At 31.6% G+C, this 17,564-nt stretch overlaps 1 protein-coding gene across 1 annotated transcript in view; it reads right to left on the minus strand.

Moving 5' to 3' along the window:
• The window catches only part of sick (sickie), a gene marked incomplete at its 3' end in the record, with an annotated part of 277,888 nt that overhangs the window by 155,560 nt on the left and 104,764 nt on the right, over positions 1-17,564 (minus strand). Inside the window, exon 5 of the mRNA XM_088240015.1 lies at positions 2,828-2,951. Within this exon, the coding sequence (XP_088096141.1) occupies positions 2,828-2,951 (124 nt within the window). The remainder of the gene's footprint in view (positions 1-2,827; positions 2,952-17,564) is intronic.

Raw genomic sequence — 17,564 nt, forward strand, 5'->3', positions numbered from 1 at the left:
TATAAATTTAAACAAGACATTTATTTAATGAGTCATTATTAGATTTAAAAAAAACAAACAAAAGCGCTTTGATAAAAAAATAAAATAATAAAAACGACATAATTTTAATTAGGTCAGATCAGGTCACCGAATGCATGTTTTTATTTATTCACGAAATGACAGAAACTTAAATAAGTCACTAAGATTATCGGTAAGTCGGAACTAAGAACTAAGTTTGTATCGGAATAAAATCAACTCAACCGGCTTTCGGTCACTATATGTTTGTCTGCGTTGCGTCCTTCACACAGCAATATAAACACAAAACTAATTGCGTCACTTCCGTACCGACACGGAACCTAAATTCTCTGAGTAATAAAGAGACCGATGTAACGGTTTTGTCCTATTCCCACCAGAATGTTGCGTTTTTTTAAATGCAGAAAGATGGATAATGTTCATTGAAGTCGTTTTATGATCTTAACTCATTTTAAATTAAGTAGTTTTCTTCCTAAATGTGCGATATGTACTTCATTGGATTGAGAAAAAGAAGGAAGCGAATTCTTCACTGGCTGGTATAAAATTGATTGGACATGGTCAATTTGCGCAAAGGATTACAAAACTTTTTAAAAGCTTTCAATTATTTTTGAAAGCCAACAGATCTATATATCTGACAGAACCTGTAAAATGACAATGGATAGCAGCGCGAGGCTCTATTTGGTATATGTATGAAGAGAGAAAGAAACGTCAAAACCCAAAAAAATAATTTTTCATTCAATTTACCATGGCCTGATAAAAACTGAGTTGTCTAGTGATCAAAGATAACCCAAGGAGATATTAAGTTATTTATTGTGTATGCAGACAATTGGTAGAATTCCATATTTAATTTGGCAATGTATCCAAAATAAAACATAAAATATACTCAGTATACCCTAATTGAATTTTGATTACTCTACTTATTTTGGCTCGTATAGAAATCCACAAACATGAAATAGCAATTATTTTTAGTATATAAGGAAACTTTGTAAATATTTAAGTTAGTTTGTTTGAAAATGTCCTAACAAGACGAAACGCGTCACAATATACCCTTTGTATATTTTATAAAAAATAAAGTATAGTTATAATGCAATAAACTTGTTTTATTTTGGATACATTGCTAAATGAGATATTAAGTGCTGACGGATTGAGGGAAAAAATGCTTGCCCTTTATCACAACTCTAGCAATTTTCACAGATTTAAAAAAAAATTTCGGTGCCCTCTAACATATCTATCAGAACAATTGTTCCAATGGATGAAGATGCTAGGTGTGAGACAAATTTACCTAAAAGAAGCATTGACACCCTTCTGGTCGAACAATAATGAGAGGTCTCAGCAAATTGTTCATATGACATTTCAGACATTCAGAATATGAATTAAGTAATACCCAAAACCCGCACGACTTTTGCTCTGAGGCACGTCTCCATTATAGCACCGAGAGTGTTTAATATTTTAGAAGTGCGCATTAAGCTCTCAAGGACAACATACATTTTCGAGAGAGAGTTTAACCTCTGGACTGGATTTTTTTTGAGATTTGAGTTAAAAACTGCGCGACGATTTTAAAATTATTTGTTTAAATCAAAAGTAAATCAAATGTTGGTCTACCTGTCATAAGTTCTGTGAATGCCAAGACTTCCATACTCGCCTTTTTAAAATGTTTCCCTTATCAAATGCAATAAATGTTAATCAAAATATTTATAGTTACCTAAACAAAATACAACATTTCTCTCTATTATTTTTCTAATTCATGCAGTATTAATCTAATAAATACATTCGCTGTTTTTTCTCTCCATTTAACGTATTAGATTTTAGGTTTAAAGTAATGAAAGGAACATTACATGTTTTTAAGGAACAATAGGTTTTTGTATTTATTATTACCGTATTTTTTTATTCTGGGGGTCTAGTACGTGGGTTCAATATGTTCATATTTCTAAGTGCCGATACAATTATTCATACCTACGTATATTGTTCATTGTACATATTCCTAATAATTCTTATGAAAAAACGTATATTGTACAAGTCGAATGGCAGAATTTTTTGAGAGTCTTGGCAATTCCAATGACTTAAGTTTTATTAATGAGTTTATAGTTAAACTGAAAGGATCAAAAGGTTTCTGGTTTTTCTGACTCTTGCCAAAAACCTACGGGTTCTTTATTTTAGCAAAGAAGGATCCTGACTGTCCTAAATATCTCTGTTGCAATGAATTGCCTAAAGCGTTTGAAGAGCTGCTTATGGAATTAAAAGGAAGTAATTCTACTTAAAAGGATATGAGGAATAATATATATATAAATGTAGAAATAATGCACGAAGAATTTGAATTTCTCACAGAAAAGCAATAAGCTAAATATAAAGTTGAAATTTTCATTCATAAAATAACTAAGCAGTCAAATCAAATAAAATTTAACCTACAATGCCATAAATGTGAAACATTAGATAAAAAAGATTACTAATGAGGAGAAAAACAGAGTCTCAGAGCTCATTGTACAGAGGTTTAAAATTGTACAATGAGTTACCTGAAGAAATAAACGAAATTTGAAGTCTTTTAGTATTTAAAATCAATTTGAAAAAAATATGTTCCTGAAGAATTTTGATATAAAATGTCACGTTATTAAAAGTGTATATTAGGTCTTAAGATGTTACAAACTAACTTAAAAAGTATAAATAAATAAATACACAATGTTATACTTAAAACACAAAAAACTATTTTATGAAAAGCGGGACATAACTATTCTGCCTGTTTTTAGAAAACAGCAATGGGCCTAGGTTAGAGCCTTGGGGGACACCTGATTAAGTACTGACTATCCTTAGTATTAAGTACCTTGTAGTTAGTAGCGTCAGTTTGCTGACCAGCTTCAGCCTTCTTGGGGCGTTGAGGAGCAGATCTGAACTGGGAGTCCATAACTCCTTGCGGGGCGATGTTCCTCTGGGACGATAATCGAGCCCTGAAAATAAAATTATCAAATGTTATAAAGTAAGATCAGGTATCTAAGAGAGTATGGATACCCTTGGGTTTTCCAACCGGTTGCTTGTAAAGAATGCTAGGCTACTAAACGTTTTGCAAGAGGTAGAACGTTTATTTGAGTGTTCAATTCTTTAAGGCGATTGTTGGTTGCATACAAACATTGATATTCTGATTGATTTAAGTCTATTTTTTAACGGATTTTAGTTTTAAATTAATTTTTATTAGACCAAAATAACATTACAAATAAAATATGCTGATGACATCGTTCTGATTGCAAAAAAACTCACAGAAGCTCTGACATCTATGGAGAATGTACTAAATAATAAAAACAATATGAAAATAAACAAGATTAAAACTAAAGTGATGACCGTGGCCCGTAATAAGCAATAAATAAATATAGTAATAATAGAAGCATCTCTGAAAAACGCAAAAGAAATGGTATATTTTGGAAGCAGGATCACCTGGGATGGTAGAACAAAAAGAGAAGTCGACTGTTGCATACATCAAGCAAAGCTTGCGTTCAATAAATCGAATCAAAAAAATTTCGAGTCAAACAACATAAACCAAAAACTCCGCAAGCAACTTGTCAAGATACACGTATGGAGCATATTGATGTATTACAGATTACAGTAAAGATTGCAGAATTTCTTGCCAATTAATGTTAAGCAAACATTAGTCCAGAGCTTACTTCTTCAACTCCTACTATGCGGATGTGTGTTATCCAGATGCTAAGTCTGAATTACTTGATAAGTTAGAACGATTGCAGAATATTTGTATTCGTTATATCTTTGATCTTCGCAAATTTGACTACATAACCGAGTATCGCACGCAACTACACTGGTTCAGTATCAGGCATAGAAGAAACGTTCACATTCTATCACTTCTTCAAAATATTTTAAATAATCCCACTTCGCCTGTTCATCTAAAAGAGAGCACTCAACCTCTTTCACAACACGGACTATCTTTTCGTTCTTGTAACGAGAGAACCCCTTTAATACCCTGTCATCGCTCTAATTTTCTTGCCTCCTCTTTCACAGTAGTAGCCGCTCGATTATGGAATAATCTAAACACTAATGTTAGAGACGCCCCTTTATTTACATTTAAGTCAAGATGGAAATGTCACTATCTTAATATGTAAATTGTTCCTTTATCCTTCTTATTTCCTTCCCATCCTCTCCCCTCTCTTCATAGTATAGTGTTAATTTTTTTATATATATATTTTTTATTCTGTTAATCTTTGTTTTAAATTTTTGTATAAAATTGTAAGACTCAATATGTCCATGTATTTATAATTTTCTCAAACTGAACGGTTTGGGTATGTAGGAAGAAATTGCCTTAAGGCAATATGCCCGCCCTTATATGTATATTTATTGTATATGTATATAAAGTGTCAAAATAAATAAATAAATAAATGTACGGTTGTGAGACATGATGCTTTACCGAAAGAGATTAGAGGCCTTTGAGATGTGGTGTTAAGAAGAATATTAGGAATTTCCTGGAGAGACCACATCACTAATGACGAGGTTCTCAGTAGAATCAAAGAAGGAAGGCACCTTATCGAATCTCAGAGAGGCGAGGTTATGGGTCGGCCACATTATGCGCCATGGGGGTCTCCTGCATGACATAATAGAGGGAATAGCTGCGGCGACAAATCACAGAGGGCGCCCCCGACAGGAGAATTAAGAACAAGTGTGCGAGGACTTGAACTGCTCCTTATATGTTGGGCTGAAGAGGGCTGCAGAGAATATAGAGCAGTGGAAGACGAGATGCAGGACTTTGCTGCAAACCAATCCCCAGAATTGAGACAGCGAAGATAATGCTATGATAATTGCCCACCGTAATGATAATAAAATTTATAATATTAGAAATCAAACACTGATTTGAGTCTACTGAACACTTTATTTTATTTTTACAAATATAAAAACAAAAATTTCGTGACAATTGTTTCGCCTTGTTAGGGTATTTTCAAACGAATGTGAAGATTATATGGATTGAATGTCCTTTTATAGTTATATAATTCAAAGTTCTTATGTAGAAGATTATTTTTAGATTATTTTTATTATTATTTTCTTAAGAATTTGTTTTTTTTCGCTCAAATCAAAAGAGATTTTTAAAAACATTTAATATAACAATATTTAACATAAACTTTTTTTAAATCAGTATTCCATACATTAAAAATGTTTTGGTGTAAGTTTATCGAAAGCGCCATCACTACATAATCGACCTATTCATGATTTGATTCAATGAAAATACCTACATATTTATTAACCAGTGGTTTTAATCCATAACTTAATACTCGTACATATTATTATATTTTTACTCTTAAGAATCGCAGCGAAATTCAGACGAACGCAGAAGCATCCTGTGTATATTGTATTACCATACCATTAGCAACTAATAAAGCAATAGTTGTCTATGTCACGCTCATTTTATAATTATTATTATGGAAAACTTATATAGCGCCATTTTCGTAACAAAATGCCTCAAGGGCGCTTTACATAGTGATTCTTTTAAATTTGTAATTTAATTAAAATAATTTATTTTGCTGTCACGGTTGCTACGGATTTATTCAAATGATTTAGAGAACAAGTGGGTTTTAAGTTTTTTCCGAAACATCACTTCACTTTCACAGCCTCGCACCTCTGCTGGGAGAGCATTCCATGCCATAGGGCCTGCGACCGCAAATGCGCGTTCACTTAATTTAGTGCGCTGTTTGCGTAGATGTATAATAACTTTTCCTCTCGCCGTAGACGCAGCTGATCTGAGCGTGAGACGCCTGTCAGCTAGTTCATCTGGAATGCATAGTTCCCTTAGATATTCCGGAGCAGAGTTGTGCAGTGACTTATACATAAGCCAACAGATTTTGTATTCGACCCTCTGTGGAAAACGTAGCCAGTGTAGTTCCCGAAGTAGTGGAGTGATATGACTGAACTTAGAGATTCCGAAAATAAGTCTCGCTGCGGCATTCAATACAGATTGTAGGCGAGTCATTTTGTTCATTGGTAGACCTGCATAGATACCATTACAATAATCGACTCTAGACACTACAAACGCATTTATTAATTGACGGGCGGCATCAACCGGCAAATTTTTGCGTATGCATTTAATTTGTCTCAGCTAGTAGAAGCATGAACTTATCGTTCTACTAATTTGAGCGTCAAGAGAAAGGTCAGAATTGAGTAAAACTCCCAGTAGTTTAACGGTGGGTAAAGCGGTACTCCCTACGTCTGGCTGAAGCGACCCATAGTTGTTCAGTTTTTGATGGGTTTAATGTTAGTCTGTTTTCAGCCATCCAGTTTCCTATTTTCTCGATGCATCCATCAATTAAATTGACAAGCACACTTCTCTCGCCTGGTTTGCAATAAAAATAAATCTGAGTATCATCTGCGTAGCAGCGAGACCACAATCCACATTCTTTGATAATGTTCTCTATATCTTTATTGTACAGGAGATAGAGGAGTGGTCCGAGTACTGACCCTTGAGGCACTCCTGTAGACACCCGAAAGTTGGTTGAGCTTTTACCCTGGAACACAACTGCATATTCTCTCTCATTAAGATATGAACTGAACCACATAGCGCGAGAGAGACAGAGATTATTTTCATAATGCGTATGCCGTGCGATGTCATATCATGGGTTTATTCACTGATACTACACAATGCGTATGTGTAAGTATAGCGCACGCGCCAGCTTATAAAAATCCACCAATAAACCTTGACGAAGAAGCTTGCTTGCTTTGAAACCGGTCGGTGAAATAAAAATAAAAAATAGTGGTAAGAAACGAAGTTATTTTATTTATTTTATTATAATGAATATCCTCAAAGTTAGTGCTTCTTATATAAAATTTATATTAAAATAATAATAAATTAATAGTTTTTTATTTCATTTTTCTTCTCTGCTCATTTCTTCGTATCAGATGAAAGAATCGTTCTTTATTCAAAATTCATTTTCATCTTTAAGTAGCCATCTCTTGGTGCGTAGAATTTCCCGCCCTCCAGGGATGTGCATTAGCGAGATCCAAACCCTTGACCTTTAATTTTCGTGCCAATCACTTAGCCATAGTGCTGAATCATAATGAATCCAAGAGAAAATGGATTTTGTTTGAAAGGGGTGGAAAATACGAGAGAAAATCATTATTTTTTTTAATGATTTATTTTCAAATCTAATGAAAAATAAATTTGTTGCAACCGAAAGGCAAAACATTTTTGAGAAGGGAATATGGAAGTCCATACATTTACAGGGCTTATGACCCGGCATTGGTAGATTTAAGTGGCCACTTAACACACCGTGTAACATTCAGAATATTGAATGTTTGAATATCCATATTTCTTCAATTCTTCAATTTGTTGATTTTAGTGATGTTAAGAAGCTGAAACCTTAATTGTTGTGAAAAGATTCATTTGACTGAATTATTTCACATGCTAGCAACGCCCGAAAACCGTTGTAATTTGTTAATCTTAACGACTCCCGAGGGGGTGAAATCCAGTCTTTTGTCTACAAACATTTGGACAAACTCAAATACTGTAATAAAACCAACTGGTCCAAGAAGAAGTTTAAAAAAATGGAAAATTGTTGTTTAAACATAAAAATAATCATCAACACATCAAAATAACCTCGTAATGAGGAAATCTAGTATGTCTGCAAGCATTTGGAAAAACTAAAAACATTGTCTAATGAAAATTTTGTTTTTTAAGATAATAAACCCATTGCGTTTGAAAAAGTTTAGTAAATAACTGATCTATCAGAGTATTTTATTTCTTATAACAATACTCTGTAACATAAGACCAACCATCACGCCGTTTCCCCATAAGGGAAGGCAGAGAAGATAGAACGCCACATCACTCTATCTTTGCATACAGATCTCGTTTCCTCTTCATTCATACATCTTCTGATGCACGTGCGCCGATTATTTCGACTTTTGACATGTCCATTTTCAATTATTTGTTGGATTTGGTCCATCAACATTCGCATTGTAAATATTTTTAGCCGTTCTTAGTTGTCCATTCGCTCTACACGTCCAAACCGGCCCAGAGCTCCTTTCTTGATTCTGTCGATAGCACTTAACTCAGCCTTACACAGTACGGATCTCGACATTTGTGCATCTATCGTACATAGTTTTTCCGCACATTTGCCTGAGAGATCGCATTTTCACAGCATTTAGCCTACTTTCATTCCTGTTTTTCCAAGTCCATACTTCGCTCGCATACATTAGATTCGGGACCAGGACTCCATTGTGAACTGCTAATTTTGACTCTCGCGACAAACATTTATCAGCCAAGGTTGATTCAAGTGCACCGTTCACTCTGTTCCCGGCTCTCACCCTCCTTTCAATATCTTTCTCAGTCATTCCATCGCTAGAAATATACTTCCCAGATGCACAAATTCCTCTACCTGTTTTAGTATAACTCCATTCACAGGGATTTCACATTTTATTTATTTATTATACGGTACAAGTGCCTTTTACAATATAAAGTATAACAATATAATGAGTTAGATTTACAAAAAATTAAAACTAAAAATAAACATGGGTATAAAAAGAAAATAAAATTAACAAGAAATATTATATATATATATACACATACATGTATGTATGTCAGCATACAAAAGATATAAAAAATATGAAATGAATAAACACCAGATCATTAGCACAAGTAGTTTTGCAAATAATTCGTTATTTGCCGATGATACATTAATCTATATAGCGGGAGAAAATTATACAGAGACTTTACAAAAATTAAACGAGGACTTAAACAGAATATCTGAGTGGCTCAAAATTAATAAACTTCAGCTTAATGTTGGAAAAACAAAATACATGGAGTTAGGAAGGAAAAAGCCAAACCCAAGGATGAATGTACTTATTGATAATGAAACCATAGAAAAGGTTAATGAAATGAAATATTTGGGGATAATACTTGATTCAAAATTGACATTAAATGCAAATTTTGAACACGTTAATAAAAAAATATCAAAAAAAATATTTTTCCTTAGTAGATTGAGAAATAAATTAAATAAAGATACTGCAGAACTAATTTACAAAACAATCATTCTTCCACATATAGATTACTGCTCAACAATATTATTTTTAGCAAACGAAGGAAATTTAAATAAACTAGAAATTTTACAAAATAAAGCGATGAGAATAGTTCTTAAGAAAAATAAATATAACAATGTAAAAAAAATGAGAGATGAACTAAAATGGTTATCTGTAAGAAGGAGACTTAAATTTAATATGTTGATATTTATACATAAATTTTTTCACGATAAATTAACAAAATATTTTAAGGATAAAGTTGTCTTAAACCAAAATTGTCATGAATATGCTACTAGACAAAAGGATAAAATAAGACTACCATTATTGAAAAGAGCTGAGTCGCAAAATTGTTTGATGTATAAGGGTTTAAAAATGTATGATGAGATAAGAATGAAAAGTGTCTGAAAGAATTTAAAAATAAATGTATAAGTTACTGTAAGGAAATGTAAATATATATAGATGATGTAAATGTACATAATAGTTTATATTAGTTTTAATATAAGCTAACTTAAGAAATAAATAAAATAAAAAAAAATAAAAAAAATGTTACTATAGAACATCATAAAATATTTATAAAGAGATGATTTAAATTCACAGAGACTCGGGTTAAAAAAGTCGATATGAGAGGTACATTCGTTTCCTAGTCTGTGTACATGCGGTATTGGTTGGTGACAAAGCTAGTTGGTTTGAGAAGGGTGACAATAATGTAGACTTGTTCTACGTATTGGTATATTAATATTTATTAAATCCAGAAGTTCGCAACAATCGAATTTAGAATAAATGATTTTGTATAAAAATATTAAGTCAGTTATCGTCCTGCGATCCTCCAGAGTATGTAAATTCAAAAAGTTTGACACAGACATGTAGTTGATTTGTTCTATAGGAATATGCAGTTTGAAATGAATGAATCATATAATTAAGAATAGTCCAGAATCCATAAACGCACATCAAACAAAAGGCGACTCAACTACTCATAAATGAGTAAGTTTACGTTTTGACCCATTAGTTTCTTTGTGGACGTCGCTCAGTACGCAACTCCTGATTAGAATTTAACCATGCCGTGTTAATAATAATTATTATGGATAACTTATACAGCGCTATTTTCGTAATATAATACCTCAAGGGCGCTTTACAAAGTGATTATATAAAGTTTTAAATTTTATTTTAACTTTTTAATTTAAGAAAAATAATGTACTTTTTCATATTACTTTTTCACCAAATGCTAAGAATTTATTCAAATGATTTAGAGAACAAGTGGGTTTTAAGTTTCTTCCGAAATATCACTTCACTCTCACAGTTTCGGATTTCTGCTGGGAGAGCATTCCATGCCGTAGGGCCTGCGACCGCAAATGCACGTTCGCCGAATTTAGTGCGCTGTTTGCGTAGAGGTTTAATAACTTTTCCTTTCGACGTTGATGTAGCTGATCTAAGCGTAAGACGTCTGTCAGCTAGTTCATCTGGAATGCAGAGTTCCCTTAGATATTCTGGAGCAGAGTTGTGCAGTGACTTATACATAAGCCAACAGAGTTTGTATTCCACCCTCTGTGGAAAACGTAGCCAGTGCAATTCCCGAAGTAGTGGAGTGATATGACTGAATTTAGAGATTCCAAAAATAAGTCTCGCTGCGGCATTTAGTACAGCCTGTAGGCGAGTCATTTTTTTCATGTGTTGTGTCCTTTTAAAGTGTAGAAATACTGCTAGGATCTTAAAGAAACAGGATGCAATCACATTTCACGTGTAATTATCAAATGAATGTGTTACTTAAAAATTTACACAAATGCATTACTTAAAAATTGAATTATTTTTTCATTTGTCAGATTGTCGAAGAAACAAAATGGAAATTTCGTTAGTGTTGCCAGGGTAGTAATTTTTTTTACCCTACTTTGCTAATATAATATGATAAATAATGAAAATTGAACCTCGGATTAAACAACGCCGGGGTGGACATTTGGCCGCCATTATCTTTGAAGCATAAAGTATTATTTAACATGATATAAAAATATCCGTTTTATGTAAAATAAAATTTGTTTTATATTTTAAGTTCAAAGTTAATTAATTCAATTACTCTTATTAAATGACCCTTTACTTATCTACTCTGTTGTGTCAATCAATGTTTCCGCATGCACAATAAAATTTTAGAAAAATTAACAAATTGTTTTTTTTTTTACTTTACATTTGTGTTATGGTTATATTCTTCGCGGTCTATGAATATTACTCGGTGACTTCAAGTATGCGCGCGGCGAAAGTGTGTCTAAGTGGGGGAATTATTGGACACAGTCCGATGTATTCGAATATGATTCTACGCTCCTTCTGGACTATTTTTAATTCTATAGAAAGAATCTTTAAAATTTTCGTTGGATTATTTCAACATTATTAATATGAATTTTGTAAAAAGAGGACCGTATAGTACAGTTGGTCTTTAATTGGCTTCTAACCTAGAATATATACAAGAGTTTCATTATTTTAACAGATTAAAAATCCTTTATGACATTTAGTCATACTTTCATTTCTTTCAAAAACCATGACATCGATTTATCGACATTCATCAGCAAATCAAATTACCTCCAAAGCATTGAGCATGTTAGGTTTCATAATTTGAATGAGTAAACACTTTGATAATCCAAAGGCCCTTATTTCATTATATTATACATTTGTCAGAAGCCATTTGGAATACGCCTCTCAGATATGGAATCCCCAGTATGCCATATATATAAGTAGAATAGAAAATATTCAAAACAAATTTATAAAGTACCTTAAATACAAAACCGGTATTTCTTATGTATCTACTCTCACTACCTCCACCTTCCATGGAATCATTTCTCTACAATACCGCAGAGTGTGTGCGGACCAACTACTGCTTTACCTGCTGGCACATGTATTGGTTTAATAACAATACATGTGCCAGCCAGGATTTGTAGACGGTACTACCTGTTTCATGTACCAATAAGTAAAACATCGTATGTTAAAAATGCTTTTTTTCGTTGGACTTTTTCAATGTACAATACAAAATTTAAAAATATAGATTACACAAACATCACTCTGTCAGATTTAAAATTTACACTAAAAATGTATTATGTAACTTAGTAGAAATTATAATAATAAATATGTACATCTCCCCACCCCCCTCCTTATCCTCTCTTCAAGCATTTTTGTCCTTATCCCGCCCAATTTACAGTAACTTAATGTTCTTAAAATAAATATTTAAAAAATCCTTGATTATTGAGTACATAAAAATAACATTTTTAAATGTATAAAATGTATGTATTTATTTGAAATGTAATATTTTCTTTACTAACTTTGTATACTATGTGGAAATCTGTTATTAGTTCTGAGTTTATACACTTTATCTGTTTGTTTACTAAAAATATGTATGTAGAACTGTTGATTTCCCTAATAAAATAAAATAAAATAAAATCGCTTCCTTTTTCTTAAATCGCAAACATTTATTCTTTTCGTAGATGTAGCTGACATAACTTGACTTGATTTCATAATATGGTTACACTTGTAGAGTACGAATATTGCTCTAAGGATTTGTACAACACTAACCTGTTTTTTAAATAAAAAACATGTGAAAAAATGTTTCAAATTAATTTACTTGACGTGTTGCCATTAAATAGAACAATATCGGTAGGAAATAGGGGGTGATTAGGGTACGTGAGGGGTTGTATGACTCATGCAGAAGTTTGAGGGGTTTAGTCTTTGTAGGTAAGACGGTTTTAATTAGAATTGATCGACGTAACCTGGAGGGAAGTGTGAAACTAATTAAGTGTAAGCTGTTACAACAGAGATAGAGATGATTTTTGGTAGGAGAATATAAAAATATAGACATTTACAATCTTTCATGGGCTCTTAGAAGTTCAATTTGATATTTAAACATTCAAATACATTTATTTTACCCAAATAAGAAAAATTTAAGGCATATCATACCAGGAACCATAGAATTAAGAATAGTCCAGAAGGAGCGTAGAATCATATTTGAATACATCGGACTGTGTCCAATAATTCCCCCACTTAGGCACACCTTCGCCACGCGCATACTTGAAGTCACCGAGTAATATTGCCAGATCGCGAAGAATATAACCATAACACAAATGTAAGGTAAAAAAAAAAACAATTTGTTAATTTTTCTAAAATTTTATTGTACACGCGGAAACATTGATTGACACAACAGAGTAGATAAGTAAAGGGTCATTTAATAAGAGTAATTGAATTAATGAAATTTGAACTTAAAATGTAAAACAATTTTTAAAAAAAGAAATTAAAAAAAAAAAAAATTCAGGCGTTGCCTAGTGTGTAGGTGAAATAATTCAATTACGTGAATCTCACCCGCATAAATAAAGGTTTCAGCTCCTTAACTTCACAAACATCAACAGATAAAAGAATTTAAGGAATATAGATATTCAAATATGGGCAGAATGGTGAATGTTACAAAGTGTCTAAAGTGGCCACTTAAACCAGCCAATGACAGGTCATAAGCCCTGTAGATGCCTAGACTTCTATATTACCTTCTCTAAAATGTTCTTCATCTCTGTTATAATATGTTAATGTTGTGGTCCTGTGGCTAGTGCCTCGGACTCACGGACCAAAGGTCTGTGGTTAGAATCCCACTCTACCCCATTCCTCGATTCCCATTTTCTAATAGTGAGTTATTTACAACTCGTTGAAAATGGCCCTCAAAATTTAATATTTGGGTAAATCATACGAACGCAAATATTTATTTTTCAAAAAATTAAATTTAAAAAAAACAGCTCCCCAGGAAGTTGAATCCAGTCCTTGTCTACAAAAAATTGGACAAACTCAAAATATTGTTGACAAATTGTATGTATTTTATGTATCCACGTTGAACTTTCATATTAAATAAAAAATAAATTAATGTCAAATAGTTTTTAAAAAAAAATTAATCGGTAATAATTAAAAAAAGAAAAATAATAAAAAAAATGGAAAGGCTTGAAATATAAAAAATAAATTTAAATAAAAATGTACAATAAAATTCAGGTGTCATAATGTTTATTTATAAATGTTAAAAACAAACATGACTAAGCGTCAATAAAATTAATTAATAAAAATAAGACGAGACGCAGAGAATTAAAAAATAATGTGATAGGAAGTTTGTGAAAGATGAAATAGGGATGGAATATGATTAATGTATCCCTGGAGTATGACACCCCTGTAACGAAGGTCATTGTCTTCCCTGATTAAGAATAATGCTTTGGTACGATGACTAAGTATTTTTTACGATGAAGTAAAATTAAGCTCGTGATTTTGAATAGTTTTTTGCAAAGATTATTAAATATTGATAAATTTATTCATGAATTAATGATTAACATTTTTTAATAATGTTTATAGTTCGTCCTTATTTATGTAGAAAAGGACTGGAGCACAGTGTGTAGTGGCCACTTAAATCAGTCAATAACAGGTCATAAGCCTAGTAAATGCCTAGATTTCCACATTCCCCATAATTCCTTCACCCCGGTTTAGATATTGGTCTCTGTAGATGAAATCCTAAGAGGATTCAATTACAGTATTAGTCTACAAACATTTGGACGTACTCAAAATACTGTCGCTAGTGATATTCGGAATTGAAACTATTTTCGACATAAATAGAAAAATTGTTTTTGGCGATGTGAATACCGAAGTCTAAGCGTTTACAGAGCCTATGACTTGTTATTTGAAGTGGTTACTTTCCCGCTGTATAACTACACTATTTTGTCTTATGTTTTACACCAATATTTCTTTAATCTTTATATTGGTTTTTATACGGGGAGAATGGTGAAAGTTAGTTATAAAGCCCTATTCTTTTATTTAAAAGTTCTTCATCTACATTTAAATATCTAGCAAACAAAACGTCTTGAAAATTTGCACATTTTTTTTACAGAAAAAAATATTGTGTTCTTATGATTTACTAAAATATTTCAATTTTGGTAGGGGGGGGTTCGAACCTTGACCTCAAATCCGTGAGTCCGCAACACGCATTGACAATACATAGACTTGCCCTGAGCCCTAAAAAATGATGACACTTAACTCATGCCCAAATGTCCAGTCATGCCCGACGCGTATTTAGTCGTTCTTCGACCGCCAGCTAGGCGTGCCGTTTAGAATCGAAACAAAAATGGCTACTGGTGTCATAAAAATGTGTAAAAACCTTTCAGATAACTCTTCAAAAAAGAGACTAACTCTTGTGCTTGGAGAGTGGCTTACACTGTTGTAGTTGTTTATTATAAGAGTTTAAATAATTTTAAATACGAGTACATAAGAAAAGAATAAAAACATAGGATATATAAAGAAAAAACATAAAACAATAATACATTCATACGAATTGAAATTTAATGCAGTTTTTACACGTGTTAAAAATTTTTTTTTAGATTTACTTTAAATGTATTTATTGATGTATTATTTTTAATAGTTTTTAGCTGATTGGGAAGATTATTATAATTTTTTACACCTTTGAAGACAAAGCTATTTTGACCATGACTTGTGTGGAATTTAGGAATTTTAATATTATGTTGGTATCTGAGTGACTTTTTAATCTCAAATTCTTTTATTTTTTTATTTTTTATATATTTGTAAAATAGAATTTATTTTATAAAGAGTGTCTACTGTATGAACCTTAAATATTATATATTGACTTTCCGTGTTGAATGTTGAGGGTTTCTTTAGAATTACTTTAATAATTAATCTTTGTACTATTTTAAGAGGGTTTAATATATTGGCGTGTGAACCACCCCACCCTACAATACCATATTGTAACAAAGATTGTACAATTGAGTAATAAGTTATTTTTAAATTATTGATTTTTAAAATATTCCTTAATCTAATAAATATGTATTTACATTTTCTAATTCGTTTAACTAGTTCACTAATATGGTTTTTCCATTTTAAGTTTTGGTCTATGTATACGCGGAGATGTTTATTTTTATCTGTTGTATCAAGTACTGAACATGTAAGATCGCAGTTAGTTTTGTTGCAATTGCTTTGGTGAATAATTAATTTTACTACTGAATCTAAATTTGTTTTGTTAATAAAAAATGGGATGATTTTTGTCTTTTCCGTATTTAAAGATAATGCATTTTTGTCAAACCAAAATTGAAATAATTAAAAAATATACATACCTATCATTCAGATGTTTTCAAATTTGTTTTCCTGTCCGCTGAAAATGTTATTTTTTTCACTTTTTATAAAAAATCTCAAAAACACACGGAAGACGCAGATTTACAATTAAAAGCTCAATATTTTATATTTAAAAGTGATTATTAATAATAAAAACAATAACGTACAAAGCCGCGTTCACAATAAGACACTAAGCGAAGGCATTAGGTAATATTTTATTTATTTATTATTATTTACATTATTTATTATTACTTGATACTTGTGCTGAGTAGCGAGATCACAAAACATTTAAAGCTGGGTATGTACTTATTTCATATATCTTGCAAACGACAAAACTGTTCATGTGTCTGTCACATATATTAAAAAAAAATGAAACTGGTTATGTATGTCACATAAATTTCATAAACAATGAAGCTGGTAATGTATCTGTCACATAAACGTTATTAACAATGAAGCTCTTCATGTATCTGTCATATAAATCTCAAACAATGAAGCTCTTTATGTATTTGTCCCATAAATCCCATTAACAATGAAGCTCGTTATGTATCTGTCGCATAAACTTCACGAACAATGCTAGCTATGTATTTGTCACATAACATTCGTTGAAAGCATAACTAGTTATCATTTCAACAAATTAATTTACGTGATTCTTACGCAATATTTGTCAAATAGAAGAAGGTCGTGTATTTGTATCATAAATATTGTTAACAATGGTGTTTGTTACTCATTTCTTCCATTTATACTGTTAACAACAAAGTTTGATACGCTTTTCCCATACACATCTTATGTAAACAACAACATTTTCATTGCATTTCTTACGTAAATCTTGAAAAGACAATGCTTTTCTTACAAAAATCTTGTAAACGAGGAAGTTTGTTATAATTTTGTTTACATGCGTGTTATGTTAACAACAAAGCTTGAACTGAACTTTTTACAAGTTTGTATTCCATTTTCTACATAAATATTGTTGACAAAATTCTGTTTATGCTTTTGTCACATCACTCGAAATGCGGTTATTTATGTGTAGGTAACATTTATTACGTAAACAGTGCGCTTTTTATTTTTAAATGTAGGTTTTTCTTCTTTCATATTTTGAAAACAACCCGCTTATTATAAAAGAACTTGGAGTGCACATATTTTAACCATGTGATATAATTATCCAGTTTTTACGTATTTGTCAAATAAACTATTTGGTTTAAGGTTACGCAGGTATGAGTCACATAAGAAACTTGATTGTTTTGTTAGAAATTATTAACCGTTAAAAATATTTTGTTGATATAAAAAAAACATGATAATTAACTTATGCTGGTCATCGAAGTAAAAATACACTTTGTAAAGTTTTAAATTAATATACACGTGCTTGAATATTAAAACGTCACTTTAAAATTGTTTCATCAACAAATCTTGCTGTTTACAATATGTATTTTAGATGTGGGTATCAGAATTATTGATAAATT

The sequence above is a fragment of the Micrasema longulum genome, unplaced genomic scaffold (genome assembly GCF_059751315.1).
Source record: "Micrasema longulum isolate JH-2025_06_02 unplaced genomic scaffold, ASM5975131v1 h1tg002327l, whole genome shotgun sequence".
NCBI classification, from domain to species: Eukaryota; Metazoa; Arthropoda; class Insecta; order Trichoptera; family Brachycentridae; genus Micrasema; species Micrasema longulum.